The sequence below is a fragment of the Ahaetulla prasina genome, chromosome 3 (genome assembly GCF_028640845.1).
Source record: "Ahaetulla prasina isolate Xishuangbanna chromosome 3, ASM2864084v1, whole genome shotgun sequence".
NCBI lineage: Eukaryota > Metazoa > Chordata > Lepidosauria > Squamata > Colubridae > Ahaetulla > Ahaetulla prasina.
In genome coordinates, this window is record NC_080541.1 from 230315340 (window position 1) to 230334212 (window position 18873).

At 52.1% G+C, this 18873-nt stretch overlaps 1 protein-coding gene across 1 annotated transcript in view; it reads right to left on the reverse strand.

The window, feature by feature from the left end:
- Positions 1 to 332: 332 nt before the first annotated feature.
- Positions 333 to 18873, reverse strand: part of CTNNBL1 (catenin beta like 1) — a 96151-nt gene continuing 77610 nt past the window's right edge. Inside the window, exons 12-16 of the mRNA XM_058175295.1 lie at positions 17210 to 17307; positions 16136 to 16216; positions 7456 to 7593; positions 6006 to 6078; positions 333 to 550 (exon numbers count right to left, since the gene is read on the reverse strand). Of these exons, the coding sequence (XP_058031278.1) occupies positions 462 to 550; positions 6006 to 6078; positions 7456 to 7593; positions 16136 to 16216; positions 17210 to 17307 (479 nt within the window). The 3' untranslated portion in view covers positions 333 to 461. The remainder of the gene's footprint in view (positions 551 to 6005; positions 6079 to 7455; positions 7594 to 16135; positions 16217 to 17209; positions 17308 to 18873) is intronic.

The following is an 18873-nucleotide window of genomic DNA, read 5'->3' on the forward strand; positions in this document are numbered from 1 at the left end:
CACATGCTGCGAACGTTAAAATACACGGCGACCAGAAAACATCAACCCCAACTATTAGTGTAACTAAGGAGCCGGTCCATGCAGAGCCTCGCTTTAGCCTGGATTAGCTAAGATCAGTGTCTTCAATCAGCTATTTTAAAGTTACTGCGATTGAGAAGGAGGGCTTAAAATAAGGTGGTGGGAAGGGACCGTAAGGTTTGGGGTCACAGGGAATTAGGCCCCGTGGGCATCTGGGCCCCCCCAAGGGCCACACAGGAGCATCCAACATAAAACTCTCCCTGGCCGGCCCCTCTCAACTCTAGCACCAAGGATGAATTGAGACACTTCAGAAATACAAATCAAACCAAATCTTTAATCATTCAAAATAACCCCCCTCAAAAAACTCGAGGAGGTCCCCTTTCTCCCCAAAGTCTCTCTTGGACCCCAAGTTGCAGAAGGTCTTGGGAGCCGTCAAGGGTTCCTCAGAAATTCTCCAGAAGCTCCACAATCCGTTTTTGCTCGGTCTCCTGGAATTCAGGGTTCTTCCCATCTCCGATGTTCTCCGCATACTCTGCAAGAGGATAGGAGAAATTCTGAGTAAGAGGAAGGGTCCTTCCAAGCCCCCACCCCCTTTAAAGAGAAGGGTCCACCCGTTGCTCAACTGCCCTCCCACCCCCTTTGCCACCCAGGTCCTCCCTCTCTGGGGAGGTGCATGGCAACATTTGGGCCTTCAGCTCTTTGCCGTTTGAAATTTTTATAAGTTGATCAGAACATAAAACACAGAGAAAATGAAAACAACGGGAAACTAGGGCGGAAAAAAGGAATAGAATAGAGCTGGGAGGAACCTTGGAGGTCTTCTAGTCCAGCCCCCTGCTCAAGCAGGAGAATTTATGCCATTTCAGGCAAATGGTTGTCCAATCTCTTCTTCAAAGCCTCCAGTGATGGAGCGCCCATTATTTCTGGAGCCCAGCTGTTCCACTGGTGAATTGTCCTCACTGTTAGTGTCAGCCTCCACTCCAATCCTCACATCCATTTGTACTCTTTATATTCAGTTGTTGGATTGCATGGGGTTTATGTGTAATGTAAATATCTCTTGGATTCAGGTTAAGTAGAGGGCCCTTTAAGAGTGTCGGTCTGACATAATTAAGGGGGGAGGGGAGATTGATGCTTTGAATTCAACAGGAATGCTAGAGCACGAACTTTCAACGGACATTGCATTCCTGATATGATTGACAGCAAGAGACCTGCGGAAGAAGATTACCACGGGCCCAAGAAGGAGCTGGCATTGGACCAGACCTGATGACCTCTTGGGGGAGAGGAGGGAGTAACAGGGGGGATATGGAATGTTAGCCATATTTTGTCTCAGATCCAACTTTATACTGCTGCAGTCCAGATGTATCTAGTAAAAGTACTTTTCTTTATTTGCAAATGAAGTCAAGGTGTATTCTTTCCTAGATATAATCAGAGGCAGCCTGACAGTTAGGAAGTTTCTCCTTAATTCCAAGTTGCTTCTCTCTTTGATTAGTTTCCAACCATTGTTTCTTGTCCTGCCTTCTGGTGCTTTGGAGAATAAGTTGACCCCCCTCTTCTCTGTGGCAGCCCCTCAAATACTGGAAGACTGCTATCATGTCACCCCCCAGTCCTTCTTTTCTCTAGACTAGCCAAACCCAATTCCTGCAACCGATGTTTGTATGTTTTAATCTGCAGGCCTTCAATCCTCTTATCTGCACTTTTTCCAAAGCCTCAACATCTTTTTGGTAGTATGCTGAGCAAAACTGGATGCAGGATTCCAGGTGTGGCCTTACTAAGGCTTTATAAAGTGGTACTAACACTTCACGTGATCTTGATTCTATCCCTCTGTTGATGCAGCCTAGAACTGTGTTGGCTTTTTTGGCAGCTGCTGTACCCGGCTGGCTCCTATTCAAGTGATCGTCCACTAGGATTCCGAGATCCCTCTCACAGTTACTACTATTGAGGAAGGTTTCAGGACTATTCTGTAATTGTACCTTTGGTTTTTCCTGCCGAAATGGAGAAACGGAGAACATGTGGGGTAGAAGGAAGAAAAGGGACAAAAAGGCCTTGATTTTTGACTCTTTAATACTAGGCTGCGTCTATGGCAACAAACCCATCTAATGAGCAAAATGTTTCATTTTTTTCAACACAGGCACAAAACCCAGAAGCCATTTCCAAATGGAAACAAGATTAGATATGTTCCCTTCTCAGGATAAAGCAATCAATTTACAGGCGGTCCTCAACTTACAGCCTACAATTGAGTCCCAAATTTCTGCTGCTAAGTGAGACAACGGCTGAGGGAGCTTTGCCCCCGTTTTCCGACTTTTCTCGCTGGCGTTAAGTGAACCACTGCAATTGTCAAGTTAGTCACATGTCTGTTAAGCAAATCTGGTTCCCTGTTGACTTTGCTCATCCGAAGGTCGCAAAAAGGGATCATGACCCACCCCCACCCCCCGTGGGATGCTGTGACCGTCATAAACACGAATCAGCTGCCAAGTGTCTGAAGTCTGATCATGTGACCCCAGGAAGGGATGCTGCAACGGTCGTAAGTGTGAAAATGGTCATAAATGGTCCCAAAGACATTCTGTTATTCTCAGAGGACGCCAGGAGGAGATTCTTGGGTTCCACCTACACACACACACACACACACACACGTAGAAAATGGGAGGGGCCCCTGACCCCCATCAAGGATGGGCCACAAGTTAGGGTCTCCACCATCCTGCTTTAATCCCAGGAGGAAGATGGACGATTGCAAAGAGCCAGAGATTCCCCCTGCAGAGCTCAGAGGGGTCAGGGCGAGGTGGGGGTGCACCTTCCTCCCCTAGCTGGGGGTCAGCCAGACCACAACCTTCTCTTCTCATGCCAGTGTTGTGGCCTGTCAGCCACCGGCCCCTCCAGCAGCCACAGCAGAGAGGAAGAGGAGGAGGAGGCATGGGAGCCAGGGTCAGCATCAAGGCAACCTGAGAGCTCTGAGGGGGGGGGAAGGAAGGAATGGAGCCGGCATAGAGAGAGAGACAGAGACAGAGGCAGAGCCTGGGCTGTCCGTCAGCCCTCCAGGTCTGGAGGCGGCTGATGAGGAAGAGGAGGAACAGCTGGGTCCAGTGCCTGAAGCGCAGAAGGCAGCGGAGAGGAGAGCAGTGGAAATCCATGGGCCGGTTCTTGGGACGGAAGAGCCATCGCTGCTGGCGAAGCCCCGCCCTAGCTCTGAGGATAGAAGGCAGGGGATGGAGATGAATAGACATGGCAGTTCATCTCCCTGCTTGTCAGCCTGCGGGTGAGAGAGGAGCTGCTGGGGCTCCTCATAAAGGAATCTTTTGGGTTCACTCCAGAGGGTTGGTTGTGTTTTGGGAGCCGAGCCAGAACAGCCAGCCTCAACTCCCCTCTTCGGATGCCGCCCTGAGTCTGAAGCCCCTCTCCCTCCCCTCTTGTACACGGTGGCACCTTAGCTGACCCCAGGACCTCATCCACGTGGCTGGTTTGCACTGGTAAACGCCGGTGCAGGAGTGGGAGGGGGGGGGCAGCGCATCGTGCAAGCTGAGTGTGGAGCTGCCGGGACTCCAGAACAACTGAGCAGCATTAATATTTAATGCCGCCGCCACCTGCACATCCAAGGAGCTCATCAAATGCTTTAATATGCGCACAACAGGCAGGCTGGCGCAGGGAGGAATCGGGAGTGGGGGGGGGGAGGGAGGGAAACAGGAGGGGGACTTTTCCTCTCAACAACTGAACACCCACCACACCAAGCAGGAACTGGGCTTCTGCCGGTCTCCTGGGAAAAGGTCCCTGAATATGCATGATGGTGCACAGCTGGCACAGGAGCCCTGCTTCCCCCGTGGAGGAGGAGGAACGGGGTGGGTGGGTGGGTGGGATGTGGATTTAATGAAAAGAAGGATGGGGTGGGGTGTCATGACAGCAGCCTACCAGTATTTGAGGGGCTGCCACAAAGAAGAGGGAGAGATTCAACCTGGAAATAAGGAGAAACTTCCTAACAAGAGATGAGAACCATTAACCAGTGGAACTACTTGCCACCAGAACTTGTGGGTGCTCCATCATTGGAGGTTTTCAAGAAAAGACCGGACAGCCATTTGTATGAGATTGTATAGGTTCTCCTGCCTGAGCAGAGGGTTGGACTAGAAGACCTCCAAAATCCCTTCCAACTCTGTTATTCTACTATCCCTCCCTCCCTCCCTCCTTTCCTTCCCACTGCAGGTTTTTAAGAAAAGATTGGACAACCAGTTCTCTCAAATGGTATACGGTCTCCTGTTCGAGCAGGGGGTTGGACTAGAAGATCTCCAAGGTCCCTTCCAATTCTTTTATCCTGGGTCCAGAGCCGCTCCTTGCTGCAGCGTGATCTAGAGAAGTGATCTGGGCTCTTTGGGGCTTCCAGAGGGAGGAGGGCTCCCCCTCCCCACCTGTGCTGGCAGCCATAGCAATGATCCTAGTAGGGGTGGGGAGGGGATCAGATGGGGCTGTTTGCCAGCTTCTCACCCAGAGACTGACTCCGTCCTTGCAGCTCCTATAAAATTAATGGCCATTAACCGCTTGCAAGAGGAACCGAAAGGAGATGGGAGAATTGGAGCCAAGGGAGGGGAGGGGAGGGGAGGACCAGCTCCGTGGAGCCCAGATGCAGGAAGGATGCAGGCTGTTGTCGTGTCTGGAAGGCCTGCCTCACCAGGAGACCTTCAGGGACCTTCCTGGCCCCCAGCTTCTCGGTCCAACCCTCGGATCCAAGGCCAGGACCCATCATGCACTCCTCTTCCCCCATAACCTCCCTTGCCTAACCTGCACCGTTGGGCTGACAGGGACACAGCCAACGAGACTGAAGGCGAGAGAGGCTGGACAGCCATTTGTCTGGAGGAGGGCAGGGCAGCGGGTGTCCGAAGCTGGCTGGGGAAATCTGGGACTCAAAGTCCACAAGTTCCTTAAAGGTTTGGGCACCTGGGGTCTAGGGTCTCCTGCTCAAGCAGGGGGTTGGACTAGAAGACCTCCAAGGTCCCTTCTGCGTTCTGAGGGTTTGCGGGTGAGGAAGCGTTCAGTCCAAGGTTATGGAGACCAGACTGGGGGGCTCCTACATCTTAAGGAACCCCAGAGAGGAGGTAAGTGGGCATCCCAGGGCCCACTCACACCCCATGTACACTGCCTCGGTTTTCTGGCCACCTGTCCAGCACGGCTGCAGCACCTGGGAGCATCCCCCCCCGGGAGGAAAAAAAGAAGAAGTGGATTCTGGGTGGGTGGGTGGATTCCCCTCACCCTCTCCAGGTTGTTTCCAAGGGGATCCCAGCCTGGTCAGCTGGTGGCTGCAAGGAATTCCAGGGGCTTCTCCCTGCCTTTCTCCCCCCACCCCGCCTGTCTCGGGCTTCCTATGCAATGGAGCATCATCGGATCCCTCTCCGCCTCTGCCCTTCCCCCTCCTCCCGAGGGATCCATCAGCTGTCAGGCTGCGGGAGAAACAGGGAAAATATGTAGGCCATAAAAATCAGGCTGAAGAGCAGCCGGCCAATTAGCATGCAAAAGAGGAGGGAGGGGGAGAGGAGGGGGGGAGTCCTGCAGGGAGAAGAGCAAGCATGGGGGGCGGTGGGACAGAGGGTCCCCCAGGGGAGGCTCCCCCTGCCCAGGGTCTGTGGGGACAGCAAGTGGGTTTGACATGGTAAAACTCCCTCCATCTTCACAGAGGCTTCCCCCAAGGATGGTGGCCTCAGTCTGCAACATTGGGGGGGGGGGGAATCAGGCTGCTCCCCAGCCCCCTTCCCTAGTATCAGTACCCAGGTCTCCTCCGCCAAGCAGGCTCTAGGCTTGCAGACCCCAGAATCCCCTTCCCCGCAGCCCACCATCACAGCAAAAAAACCCACCCTTTTGATGCTGGCTTTGCACAAGCGGCCACTGGGGGCAGTTCTGCTGGACCCACACACACCGAGTGCCCCCCCCTGCTCAGGAGATGAAGCGGGAGGAAGGTCAGCCGGGTCACCTGGCCAGGTGAGGGGAGTGGGGGGGGGTTCCCTCCGTCCCAGGCTCACCTTTGATGATGTGCCGGACGATCTTGATGGAGCTGCCCCGCATGTTCAGGATCTGGTGCACCCTCTGGCGGATCTGGCGGGGGGGGGGGAGAGAGAGAAGAGGGGAAATGAAGAGGGGTCTCCACTGGGGGGAGGGGAAGCGACTGGGTGGGACGAAGGATCCGGCCCCACAGGTGGGAAGATTTATACTTCAAACCAGGAAGTCCTCGACTCAACGACTGTAACTGAGCCCAGGATTTCTGCTGCTAAGCGAGACATTGCCCATTTTATGACCTGTCTTGCCACCTTTGTTAAGGGAGTCCCTGCAGTTGCTAAGTGAGTCACGTGGTTGTTAAGTGAATCCGGCTTTCCCCACTGACGTGGTTTGCCAGAAGGCCGCCAAAGGGGATTGCGTGGCCCCCCGGGCACTGCGACCGTCGTAAATCATGTGACCATGGGGATACTGTGACGGTCATAAGTGTGAAAAACGGTCATAATGGTCACTTTTTTTCAGTGCTGAAAAAAGCGGTCACTGAACAAACTGTTTTAAGCTGAGAACCGCCTGTATACAAGAATCTGGTCAACCGAGGTTCAAGACTAAATGGGCGCCCAGGGAAGGAATCCGGCCCCAGGACCCCGGCTTCTACAGGCTAGAGAGGCCACAAAGGAAGGGAGGAAGTTTGGCCTAGTGGTTAAAGGCACCCAGTTAGAAAAGGAAACACGGGAGTTCTAGTCCCGCCTTAGGCCTGAAAACCGGCTGGGTGACTTTGGGCCAAACACCAGGAGACGGGGAGTTCTAGTCCTGTTAGGGCGAGACTAGATGGTGAGTTCTAGTCCTGCCTTAGGCATGAAATCCAGCTGGGTGACTCCAGGCAAATCACCAGGAGACGCTGAGTTCTAGTCCCGCCTTAGGCACAAAGGGTTGTTGTTGTTGTGGGGGAAATCAGAAGAAAGGAAATATGTTCACTGCCTTGAATTATGGACAGAAATGATAAAGGCGACATAAGGTAAAGGTAAAGGTTCCCCTCGCATAAGTGCTAGTGGTTCCCGACTCTAGGGGGCAGTGCTCATCTCCGTTTCAAAGCCGAAGAGCCAGCACTGTCCAAAGACGTCTCCGTGGTCATGTGGCCGGCATGACTCAACGCCAAAGGCATACGGAGCGCTATCTTCCCACCAAAGGTGGTCCCTGTTTTTCTACTTGCATTTTTTACGTGCTTTTGAACTGCTAGGTTGGCAGAAGCTGGGACAAGTAACGGGAGCTCAACCCGTTATGTAGCACTGGGGATTCGAACCGCTGAGCTGCCCACCTTTCGATCGACAAGCTCAACGTCCTAGCCCCTGAGCCACCGCGTCCCTGATAAAGGCGAGATACAAATAAACAAATCCTATCCATCAGTTCCAAGAAAGGGGGCCGAGGGCTGAACCTCGGGGGAGGGAGTGGGGGGGGAGAGGAGGGCGTGGCAGGTCCTACCTGAGGGATGCCGGCATTGCTGATCTCCGCCATGATGTAGCAGATGAGCTGGAGCACAAAGAGACCGGCGTCCAGGCGCCGCAGGTAGAACTCCTCTTCCGTGTCGTCGTCGATGATCTCCCCGCGGCGCACCATGTCCTGCGAAGAGAGTCAGGACAACGGGGTTGGGAGGGAACTTGGAGGTCTTCTAGTCCAGCCCCACCCCCACCCCCCTCAAGCAGGCAGAGATCCTAGGCGAAGAACTGGGTTCATGTCAGTGGTGAAATCTGAACCGGTTTACTACCGCACACACCAAACGCGAGGCACGCACACACGTGGTGCGTGCCAAAAGGAGGCATGGGGTAAATAGAACGGAACACCCTGTGTGTGTGTGTGTGTGTGTTTTATCAGCTGTGGCAGACAGTCTTTTTTTTTTTTACTTTTAAAAGCATTTTTTTACAACCTATTTAGGCGAATAGGTAGTAAAAAAATGCATTTAAAAAAGTAAAAAAAGAGGCTCTAACAATCGCGTGGCTCAGCTGTGATTGTCAGAGCCTTTTTTTAACCTTTTAAAAGCATTTTTTAAAAGAAGTAGCTAGCAGGTGATTGGGTGGGCATGGGGGGGGGGCAGGGATTTTTGCTACCGGTTCTCCGAACCACCCGCCACCATCGCTACTGGATCAGCCGATCCGGTCCGACCTGGGAACATTTCACCCCTGGTCCATGTTTGCTTCACCCATCAAAAACCTACAATTTCTATGGGGTCCTTGAGGGTCTCTGAGCCGGGTGGTTTTCTTGCAGACGTTTCATGACCCAACTGGGGAACCACATCATGCCCAGGTCACTCACTGTCTTGGATTTTAACTTTTAAGGCTGGCATGGCATGGCATGATAATAGTCATGCTTATGGTGACAGTATGGTCTGGTACCCGAAATCTATTCTATATTCTACGCCCTTCCGTTCTGTTCTTCTATCCCAGGGGTCTCAAACTCAAGGGTTGGGGTTGGATCCGGCCCCCTGAGGCTGTCCTGGAAAAGGTGAGGGACTGGCCCGCATGGCTTCGGCCAGGTCTGCCCAATGCAAAGAGGAAACCTGCCAGCAGTTTGGGGAGTGGTGTCAAGCTGGCCACACCCACCCAGTCAGCCACGCCTCCCCCCCCCATCAACCCACAGCCCTGATGGGGCCTTCAATGAAATTGAGTTTGACTGTGACAGCCCTGTTCTCTCCTGTCCAATCCTACCTGAATTCTCTCTTCTCTTTTCTCTCTGCTGCATTCTGCATTCTGTTCCTGATTCTACTCTTCTCTATTCTTCCGATTTTTATTCGCTTCCTTGTAGTGCTTTCTTATTTTGAAAGCAAAATTTTTTATTTTCCATAATAATTCCCACAATTTGACCAGTGTACAATACAATCACTTATCCAACAATCGATTCTATACCCAAATTATACTTCATCAGGGCTGCTCGACCGCCACTCCCTCCCTTAATCCTTTCTTCCCTTCTCATCCTTCTTCGACTTTCCCCACCATCCTTCTCCTCGCTTTCCTACTTCCCCTCCTCTTTCCCACTTCTCACTACCATCTTTTCTAACCCTCTATCTTCTCCTCCTTCTCCTCCTCCTATCCTTTCTTCTCCTCCCTTCTTTCCTCCCTACCCACCTACCTACCTACTTTCTTCCTTCTTTACTCCTCTTTCCTTACCCTTTCCCTTCGGGAGTGGTTACCGAGCAGTCCCGACTTTACACCATTCCAACTTGTTTAATTCTACCATTATTCCGGTACAATGGCAATCAATCAATTTATAAGCTTCCCCTTCCCCCCCCCCCCGCCATTTCCCCCCTCCTCCCTCTTTCTTATTTTGGAGGAAACTGTCCAGCCACCTGCAGCTGCAGCCTGACTGAGATGGATGGCATCAAAACGTAACAAATAAAGAAATACAGGAACTCCTGGGAATCACAGCTGGGGACCCCGACCTGGGATGGGAGGCTGTGCCAGAGAGCAGGTTTCCCTCCAGGGAGAAGCCCCCCACCCCCCACCCCTTAGGAACCTAATTGTGTGGAAATCCAGGCTGCCCCCCCCCACCCCTCCTCGGCTGCAACTGTCGTGGTGCCTCCCAACACAGCTCCCTCCGCAGCTGACCTTTTGCTAGCCCCATGCTGGGATGTTGTTTTGCCAACCCGAGATCTCCTTGGCACTGTGGCGGGCCTGATTTATGCCGCGCCCCCCCCCCCGGCACCACTGGAGCTGTTTCTCATCATTAGAGGAGGAGCGTGGCAGCCCTGCAACCCTCAGCAAGGAGGGCTCCCTCCTGCCCGTGAGCCTTGCTGGCAAACACCCCCATGGCCTAACCGAGTTGGAAGGGACCTTGGAGGTCTTCTAGTCCAGCCCCCTGCTCAGGCAGGAGACCCTAGGTACCATTTCAGACAAGTGACTGTCCAGTCTCTTCTTAAAAACCTCCAATGATGGAGCGCCCACAACCTCTGGTGACAAGCTGTTCCACCGGTTAATCCTTCTTACTGTTAGGAAGTTAATTCTCCTTAATTCCAGGTTGCTTCTCTCCTTGATTTAATTTCCACCTATTGCTTCTTGTCCTACCCTCAGGTGCTCTGGAGAATAGGTGGAGCCCCTCCTCTCTCTGGCAGCCCCTCAAATGCTGGGTCGTATCACTTCTAGCCCTTCTCTCCCTTAGACGAGACAGATCCAATTCCTGCAACTGTCCTTCGTATGTTTCAGCCTCCAGCCTGCTAATTATCTTTCTTACTCTTCTCCGCACTCATTCCAGAGTCTCAGCATCTCAACTGTGCCAAAGGTGGAGGGCCACAGCTGAATGGAAGGGCCCAGAAAGGCCCCCGAGATGTTCCCAAGGGCCACCACCCAAGCCCTGGTATACAGTCTCCTGCTTAGGGAGGGGGTTGGACTAGATGACCTACAACAGTGGTTCCCAACCTTTTCTTGTTTGAGGCACCCTTGGAAAGCCTTTCAAAAGTTCCCGGCACCCTTATAAGGAAATAGATATTTAAAATCTCCGTAGCTCAAAAGTTCCCGGCACCCTCAAAAGATCTCACGGCACCCCTTAGTGCCGCGGCACACTGGTTGGGAACCACTGACCTACAAGGTCCCTTCCAACTCTTGTTAATCTGTAATTAATCTGTCATCTGCCCTGGGCAGCTGTGTTTGACCCCCAGCCTTCCCTTCTGGCTCCTCCTTCTTTCCCCCTCTGAAAAGGGGTGACTCTCTGCTCTCTTGCTCCAGTACAGGTAGTCCTCGACTTACAACCGTTCATTTAGTGACCATTCGAAGTTGCAACGGCACCGAAAAAAGTGACATATACTCAGTGGTAAAATCCAATTTTTTTTACTATCGGTTCTGTGGGCGTGGCTTGGTGGATGTAGTGTGGCTTGGTGGGCGTGGCAGGGGAAGGACAGTGCAAAATCCCCATTCCCTCCCCACTTCTGGGGCCAGCCAGAGCTGGTATTTGCTGGTTCTCCAAACCGCTCAAAATTTCTACTACCGGTTCTCCAGAACCTGTCAGAACCTGCTGGATTTCACCTCTACGTATACCAGGTCTCACACTTATGACCATTTCTGCATCCCCATAGACCCTCGGCAACCGATTCATATTTATGGCAGACACAGTGCCCAGGGGGAGGGGTGTCACCTGACCCCCTTTGGTGACCTTCTGGCCAGCTAAGTCCATGGGGGAAGTTGGATTCGTTTAATGACCGTGCGACTAACTGAACCGCTGCAGGGATTCCCTTAACGACGGTGGCAAGAAAGGTGGTAAGATGGGGCGAAACTCACTCCACAAATGTCTCCCTTAGCCACAGAAATTTGGGGCTCAATTGTGGCCGTTAAGATGAGGAACGACTCGTAAAAAAAAAATAATAATTTATATTTGCCACCTAGATGCGTGTCAGTCCCCTCCCTGTTAAAGAGGTCCGATTCTGCATTCTGTGTTTTGTATTTGCTGCTGGTGTTCATTTTTACTGAGATATGGATGTGAGCAAGGATAAATAAAATAAATCAGGAGACCGAACTGACGTGTGTGTGTGTGTGTGTGTGTGTGTGTGTGTGTGTTGGCAGCAATTCCCCCCCCCTCGCCCAAGAGACTCAGCCAGGAAAGAAGGAAGAAACCTGGAGTGGGTGAATCCTGCTACCCATCATCTCCCCCCCTCCCCAGTTTTAATCACCCCCCCACAGTGCCAATACCAAGCGCCCCCCCCTTGCTCCCTTTTTCCTCTGAGCTATCAGGATCCTGATGGGACCTCAGGGGCCATCCTTCTCCGCCGTGAGATGCCCGGTGCTGATGGGATGAGACAGCCACGAGATGGGTTCCCGCGATGCTGGGCAGCCTCTCCTCCCACTAATGAGGCTGGACTGACAGCGCGAAGAAGGAAGGGGAGCGCGGGACCCCCGACACGCCCCCTGCAAACACCTCGGGCCTCAAGAGTCTCCCCCAAGGACAGCATCGGGCGAGGACCCCGATCCCAGCCTCACTGCCTTGGGGTGGCTGCCATTCCTCTGCCTGGAGGATGGGGAAGGCAGGAATCGCCGAGTGGCCCAGAGACCCTCAGCGGAGGGGGACTTCCATGCCGGGAGGGGGTCACACAGCCTCAGCAGGGATCGTGGCAACCCAAGTGCCTCAGTCAAGGTCAGAAAGTGGACACCCACCAGGTCTGGGAGCCCCCTGGCCGCTGCTGTCTGGCCCTCGGCACATGCTCAGGGGTGGGGTCTCCTAATCCCCTTTGGCAACCTTCTGACAAGCAAAGCTGATGGGGAAGCCGGATTCACTGAACGACCATGGGACTAACCTAACAACTGCAGGGGTTCACTTAACAACGGTGGTGAGGAAAGTTGTAAGATGGGGGCAAAGCTCACTTAACCAAGGTCTCACTCAGCGACAGAAGTCTTGGGCTCGATTGTGGTTGTAAGTCGAGGACTATCTGTAAAGGGGATGCCCCTCTGTGTCCTGTCCTGTTGGTTGCCAGCCCCTCCCGCAGCCGAATCAGAGGAGGGAGAGGAGAAGGTGTGGGAGTCAGGCAAGCTGGGAGCTCCGAGGGGGAAGAGGGAATGGAGCTGGCAGAGACAGACAGACATCCGTCAGCCCTCAGAGGGAGAGTCAACGGCCCCCAGGTCTGGAGGTGGCTGATGAGGAAGAGGAGGAACAGCTGGGTCCAGTGCCTGATACGTGGATGCGCAGAAGGCAGAGGAGAGGAGAGCAGTGGAAATCCATGGGCTGGTCCTTGGGACGGGAGAGCCACTGCTGCTAGCGAAGCCCCACCCTATCTCTGGGGATAAAAGGCAGGGGGAGGAGATGAATAGACATGGCAGACAACTACTCATCTCCTGGACAGACGGACTTCTTAGCCTGCGGTGAGAGAGAAACGCTCCTCATAAAGGAAGCATTGCTTCAGCTACAGAGGGTTTGTCGTGTTTGGGGAGCTGGGTCAGAGCGCTCTGCCTCCTCAGCCCCTGCACTGCTCCCGCTGACCCACCCTCTCCGGCCCTGGCTGTGGCCACCTGCATTCTTCCACCAGATCAGGTGCCTTCCAATCCTCCGGGGAAATGACCTACACCTAGTGACGGTCCCCTCCCTCGCCCCCCCTCCATCCTTCCTGCCTGCTGCCCTTGCAGGATCCCATTTCTGCCTTGGGAGGTGGTGGTGCAATTAGCATCTCATTTAGGAGCCATTAGCATGCAAAATGCCCAGAGAGAACATTTTATTGAATCAACCTGCTGAGCATAATTTCTACACGCAACTGAGGATAATGTATTAAGCCATCGCCTGCTTCCGAGTCGGCCGCCTGCCAGTGCTGGTGCCCTCCGCCTCTGGACCTCTGGGGAGGGGGGGCAGGTGGGGAAGCTGGTCACCTCCTCCCCCAAGGAAAGAGGGAGGCCGCAGGGAGCCAGAAGCCTTTAATCGGGAAGCTTCAGGGCTCCCTTAGCCCAGCCCTTCACTGCAGCAACCCTGAACAGCAAAAAATGAGCAGCTACGCAACATCGTGGAATGAAATACTGCAACCAATTTTGCTCGCCACACTACAAGAAAGATGTTGAGATTTTGGGAAAAATGCAGAGAAGAGCAACTAAGATGATTAGAGAGCATTGCAGACAAAAACATACGAAGGACGATTGCAGGAATTGGGTTTGGCTAATCTGGAAAAAAAAAAGAATTAGGGGTGACATTTTAGCCCTATGATTCTATTATAACCAGTGGAACAGTTTGCCTCCAGAAGTTGTGGGTGCTGTCCATCACTGGAGGTTTTTAAGAAAGCCACTTATCTGAAATGGTATAGGATCTCCTGCTTGAGCAGGGGGCTGGACTAGAAGACCTCCAAGGTCCCTTCCAGCTCTTCCATTCCATTCTGGATATGAACCCAGTAGAGCCTAACCCTAACCCAACACGGGTCCTAGAAAGAATTACACTGCCATACATCAAGAACGTCTCAGAAACCACCAAGACTAGATTAGACTAGATCAGAATTTTTTATTGGCCAAGTGTGATTGGACACACAAGGAATTTGTCTTGGTGCATATGCTCTCAGTGTACATAAAAGAAAAGATACCTTCATCAAGAATCAAGACAACTACCACAACCACGTGGCATCAGCAAAGCACACAAGCCAACTGAAGCCCTTCACAACATCCTAGGCCAAACCAAAAGGCCCAGCAGCCCCAGAAGGAAAAACAGGAGCCATCTACAACATACAGTCACGGCAACGGTCACTATGGAGCAGGGGTCTCCAACCTTGGCAACTTTCAGACTTGAGGACTTCAACTCCCAGAATTCCTCAGCCAGCTTTGCTCTGGGAGTTGAAGTCCACAAGTCTGAAAGCTGCCAAGGTTGGAGACCCCTCCTCTGGAGGACAAACAGGAAGAGGACAGGCAAAATGCACCATGAACACCAACAGCAGTCCGAAGACATGATGACATGATGACAATGAAGAGCACCCGGAGACTCCAGTTGGTCCAGAATGCGGCTGCGCGGGTGATAGAGGGAGCCGCTCGTGGCTCCCATATAACACCAATCCTGCGCAGGCTGCACTGGCTACCTGTGGTCTTCCGGGTGCACTTCAAGGTGCTGGTTACCACCTTTAAAGCACTCCATGGCTTAGGACCGGGTTATTTACGGGACCACCTACTGCCACCGTTTGCCTCCCACCGAAATGTGCGCTCTCACAGGGAGGGACTCCTTAGGGTGCCGTCAGCCAAACAATGTCGGCTGGCGGCCCTCAGGGGAAGGGCCTTCTCTGTGGGGGCTCCCACCCTATGGAACGAACTTCCCCCTGGACTTCGACAACTTCCTGACCTTTGGACCTTTCACCGCGAGCTTAAGACGTACCTATTTTTCCGCGCGGGACTGGCATAGAATTTTTAGATGTTTTTATGGGTTTTTAATTTTTAATTAGTTTTTTGGGATTTTAAATGTATTTTAAATTTGGGCCAAATTTGAATAAGTTTTTTAGCTACTGTTTTTATCTGTATTGTGTGTATTTGATTGTTGTTTTTATTTGGCTGTTCACTGCCCTGAGTCCTTCGAGAGAATGGCGGCATACAAATTAAAATATTATTATTATTATTATTATTATTATTATTATTATTATTATTATTATTATTATTATTATTATTATTATTATTATTATTATTATTATTATCTCCTTAATTGCGCAACATATGGACAGATTAAACCATCGCTTCAATGGGGAGACTGTGACCATTGTAGGCCAAGCCAAGTCCAAAACCACCAGGGGATTTCTAGAAGACTGACCCTCTGACAGGTCAGCCCTCCAAAAGACGCAGCAGAGACATCAGCAGCATCTACAGACTGTACAAGAGGCAACCAAAAAGGGAACGAAGAGCGCGAAACGTTTCCCCACCAGAAATCGGCCCCTAGATTACAACTCCAAGATTAACACCAGACCAACAATCAAGTAACTGCCACAAACGAACGCACAGCAAATTGCCCAAGCAAAGAGCCTCCACTCCCAGCCATACTGACAGGGGAAGCCGCTCCATTCCTTACTGGCACTGAGGGTGTTCCCTAGTCGGGTCGTGAAACGTCCACAAGAAAACAAGCCAGCTCAGGGAGCACCAAGGACCCCACAGTCCTCCTCCCCCCACCTCACAAACCCTGCACCCTTCTAGCACTGAAGATGTTACCTAGTTGGGTCATGAAAATCAGAGAGCATGAAGGACCCCACAGTTGTCCTCCTCCTCCTCAACCCTTCCTAGAACTGATCATGTAACCTAGCTGGGTCATGAAATGTTTGCAAGAAAACCACCAAGCTCAGAGAGCACCCAGGACCCCACAGCCTCCTCCTCCACTCTGTGGACCCTCTCCCATCTGGCACTGATTATGTCAGGGGTCCCTAACCGGGCCACGCTAGTGGTGGGCACTCGCGCACGAAGCTTCACTCCCCTGAGCAGTGGGTGCTTGTGTTCACACAGATGGAGCGCTGCGCACACACCTGCCGGTCACACAGAACTGTCCCCTCTCCCCCTCCCCGTGCCGGGCTGCCAGAAAGGTTGTGGACCTCTGGATTATGTTACCTAGCTGGGTAATGAAAGGTCTATGAGAGGGCAACCCAGCTCAGAGGGCACCTGGGACCCCCACCATTCAGCTGTGGGGGGAGTCATGCTCCTTCTCGAACTCTGTCCAAAGCCGAAAAGAGGGAGGGGAGGGGGGAGGGGGGGAGACTTACATGCTTTTCACCTTCAATCTTCTTATCGGCTACCTGCATGGCGTCCAGGTATTTGAAATAGAGCTCCATCAGCCGGTCCACCTGGAAGAGAAACAGAGATTTCTCTGGGTCTGCAGGTGTCTTTGAGTGTCAGGAATGGAGGCCGAGACGCCCGGCCGAAAAGGAGCCCTTCCACGCAGAATCTCCCGTGTCTCGTTCCTGGCAACAGAGTGCTTCTGAACATGGCAGCTCCACTTAGCCCTTACGGCCCCTGCAGCTACTGACTGACTTCCTTCCTTCCTCAGCCTCCTCCATAAATTTCAGAGGGGGGAAAAAACCCACCACCAATTCTAATTAAAGCAGCTCAAATTGTCAAAAGCAGAGGAAAGGCTGTTCTTCGCAGAACAAATCCAGCAAGAGGCACTTTGGGATTTGCTCGGGGCACCCCTTTTGGGTCGGGCTCCACCGCCATTGATTTTTCAGAACCGACCACTTCGTTTTGATCCAAAATTATTTGCACAGGCCTTGGGAGTTCAGGTCGGAAGAGAAGTTGCCTTCTGAAGTTGTGGCAGCTCCATCGCCGGAAGTTTTTAAAGAAGAGACTGGGCTGCCATTTGTCAGAAATGGGGTAGGCAGGGTCTCCTGTTGGGGGGGGGAGGGTTGGACTAGATGACCTACAAGGTCCCTTCCAACTCTCTTAATCTGTTAATTCTTTCAACACTGGCGGAAAAGCCAGCTGGGCAAAAGAGGGAAGGCCGAAGGAACTTGGGGTTGCAGGCCTGGCCAAAACAGCCACTGGGCAGGGAGGAAGGGAGGGAGGCCCTGCCAGGCTTCGGGCATCTTCTTGGGCAGTGCCACCGTGAAGCCCAGTGCTCAGCTGGCAGGGCAGCAATTCGTTTTTATTGATTGATTAGAATAGAATAAACTTTATGGTCACTTTGAATGGACACTAAACAGCATAGATTAAAATGAAAGGACGTGGCATAGAGCTCTCATAGGGTCTCCAACTCCAGTAGAAACAGAGACAGGTTAGTTCTGACTGCCTACACACACACACACACACACACACACACACACACACACACACACACTGACCTTCTCACTGTCGTTCTCCGTGAATTTGTTGAGCAGCCGTGTCCTCTGCTGACTCCGCAGGTTCCTCAGGAGGGAGGCCAGGATGGAGCAGACGTGCTCTGGGGATGGACCGGAGGAAGGGGTGGGGTGAGGGTGTATGGAGGGGTGGGAGAAAAGCAGATGTGAGCATTCTTCTGATTTACTTATATATCCCATTGAAAAAAACCACCCTTCTCTCGTAGACAGAAGACGTAAAAACAACATCCAGGTAAAAAGCCTGTAGAGATTCTCAGCCATCCAGGTCACGGTTGTCTCAAAGGGTTTTGTTTTTTTTTCTTCCCAAGAGACAGCTGGACTTTCCTGTTATTTCTTCTTTTGAAGACCTTTCACTTCTCATCCAAGAAGCTTCTTCAGCTCTGACCGAATGGGGGGAGGGAGGGAAGGATTTATACCCCTTGGAGACAGCTGGTCATTTGCATCCTTTCTGAGAGTCGTTGAGGCCACTTGGAGGTTTATCTGTGTTGCCTTAGTCTGCACTTTTTTCCCTCTGGAAATCCCTTCCTTATTCCCACACCATTCAAAGGGTCTTCATCCCAAATTGTATAGCTAAAAGTAGAGGATGTAGAGTCTAAAAGGATGCAAATGACCAGCTGTTGGCAAGGAATATAAATCCTTCCATTCCCCTCCATCCTGTCAGAGCTGAAGAAGCTTCTTGGATGAGATGCAAAATGTCTTCAAAGAAAAAAACAAGGAAGTCCAGTTGCCTCCTGAAAAAGCGCCTTTGGGACAACATACAGATCATTCTCCACTTAAAAACTTCGTTTAGTGACCATTCGAAGTCACAACAGCCCTGGAGAAAGGGACACAATGACCGCTCATCACACAACCGTTGCAGCATGCCTCTGGTCACATGATCAAAATTCGGACGCTCGGCAACCGGCCTCTATGTATGACGATTGCAGTGTCCCAGTGTGTGTCTGTCCGTCCGGGTGACCTGATCCCCTTCTGCAACCTTCTGCAACGAGCAAAGTCAAGGCGGAAGAAGCCAGATTCGCTCAATGACCGTGTGACTAACTTAAAACCCCTGCAGTGAGAACTGCGGCAAGAAAAGGCCTAAAAATGGTGGGGAAACTCACTGAAGAATTGTGGTGCTTAGGGACAAAAATGTTGGGCTCAACTTTGTGGCTGTAAGTCGAGGACTTCCTGTATAAACACAATCATAAAAAGCATCAAGAAGGAAAAGGAAAGAGTGAAAAGAAGGCTTCCGTTGCTTCCCCCCCACCAAACCCTTTCCTCAGCCCCTCCTGGGCTCCTGCCCAGCTCCCAGCTCAAGACCCCCCCCCTGAAGGCAGCTGTGCTCCCAGAAAGACCCCCTTGCCTCATCCCAGCAGAACGCCACTCAGGCATAGAGAGGAAGGGTGGTTCCTGCCCAGGACACAGCTCACTGTGCAGGGGGCCTTTTCCGCCCCATGGGGGTGCAGTACACGATGGGGTGTGTGTGTGTGTTTGTGTGTGTGTGTGTGTGTGTTGAATGGCTTTTTCCTAGGCTGCATCAACAGAGGGAGAGAATCAAGACTATAGGAAGTGTGTTAACACCACTTTATAAGGCCTTGGTGAGGCCACACGTGGAATTCTGCATCCAGTTTTGGTCACCACAATGTACAAAAGATGTTGAGAGATTCTGG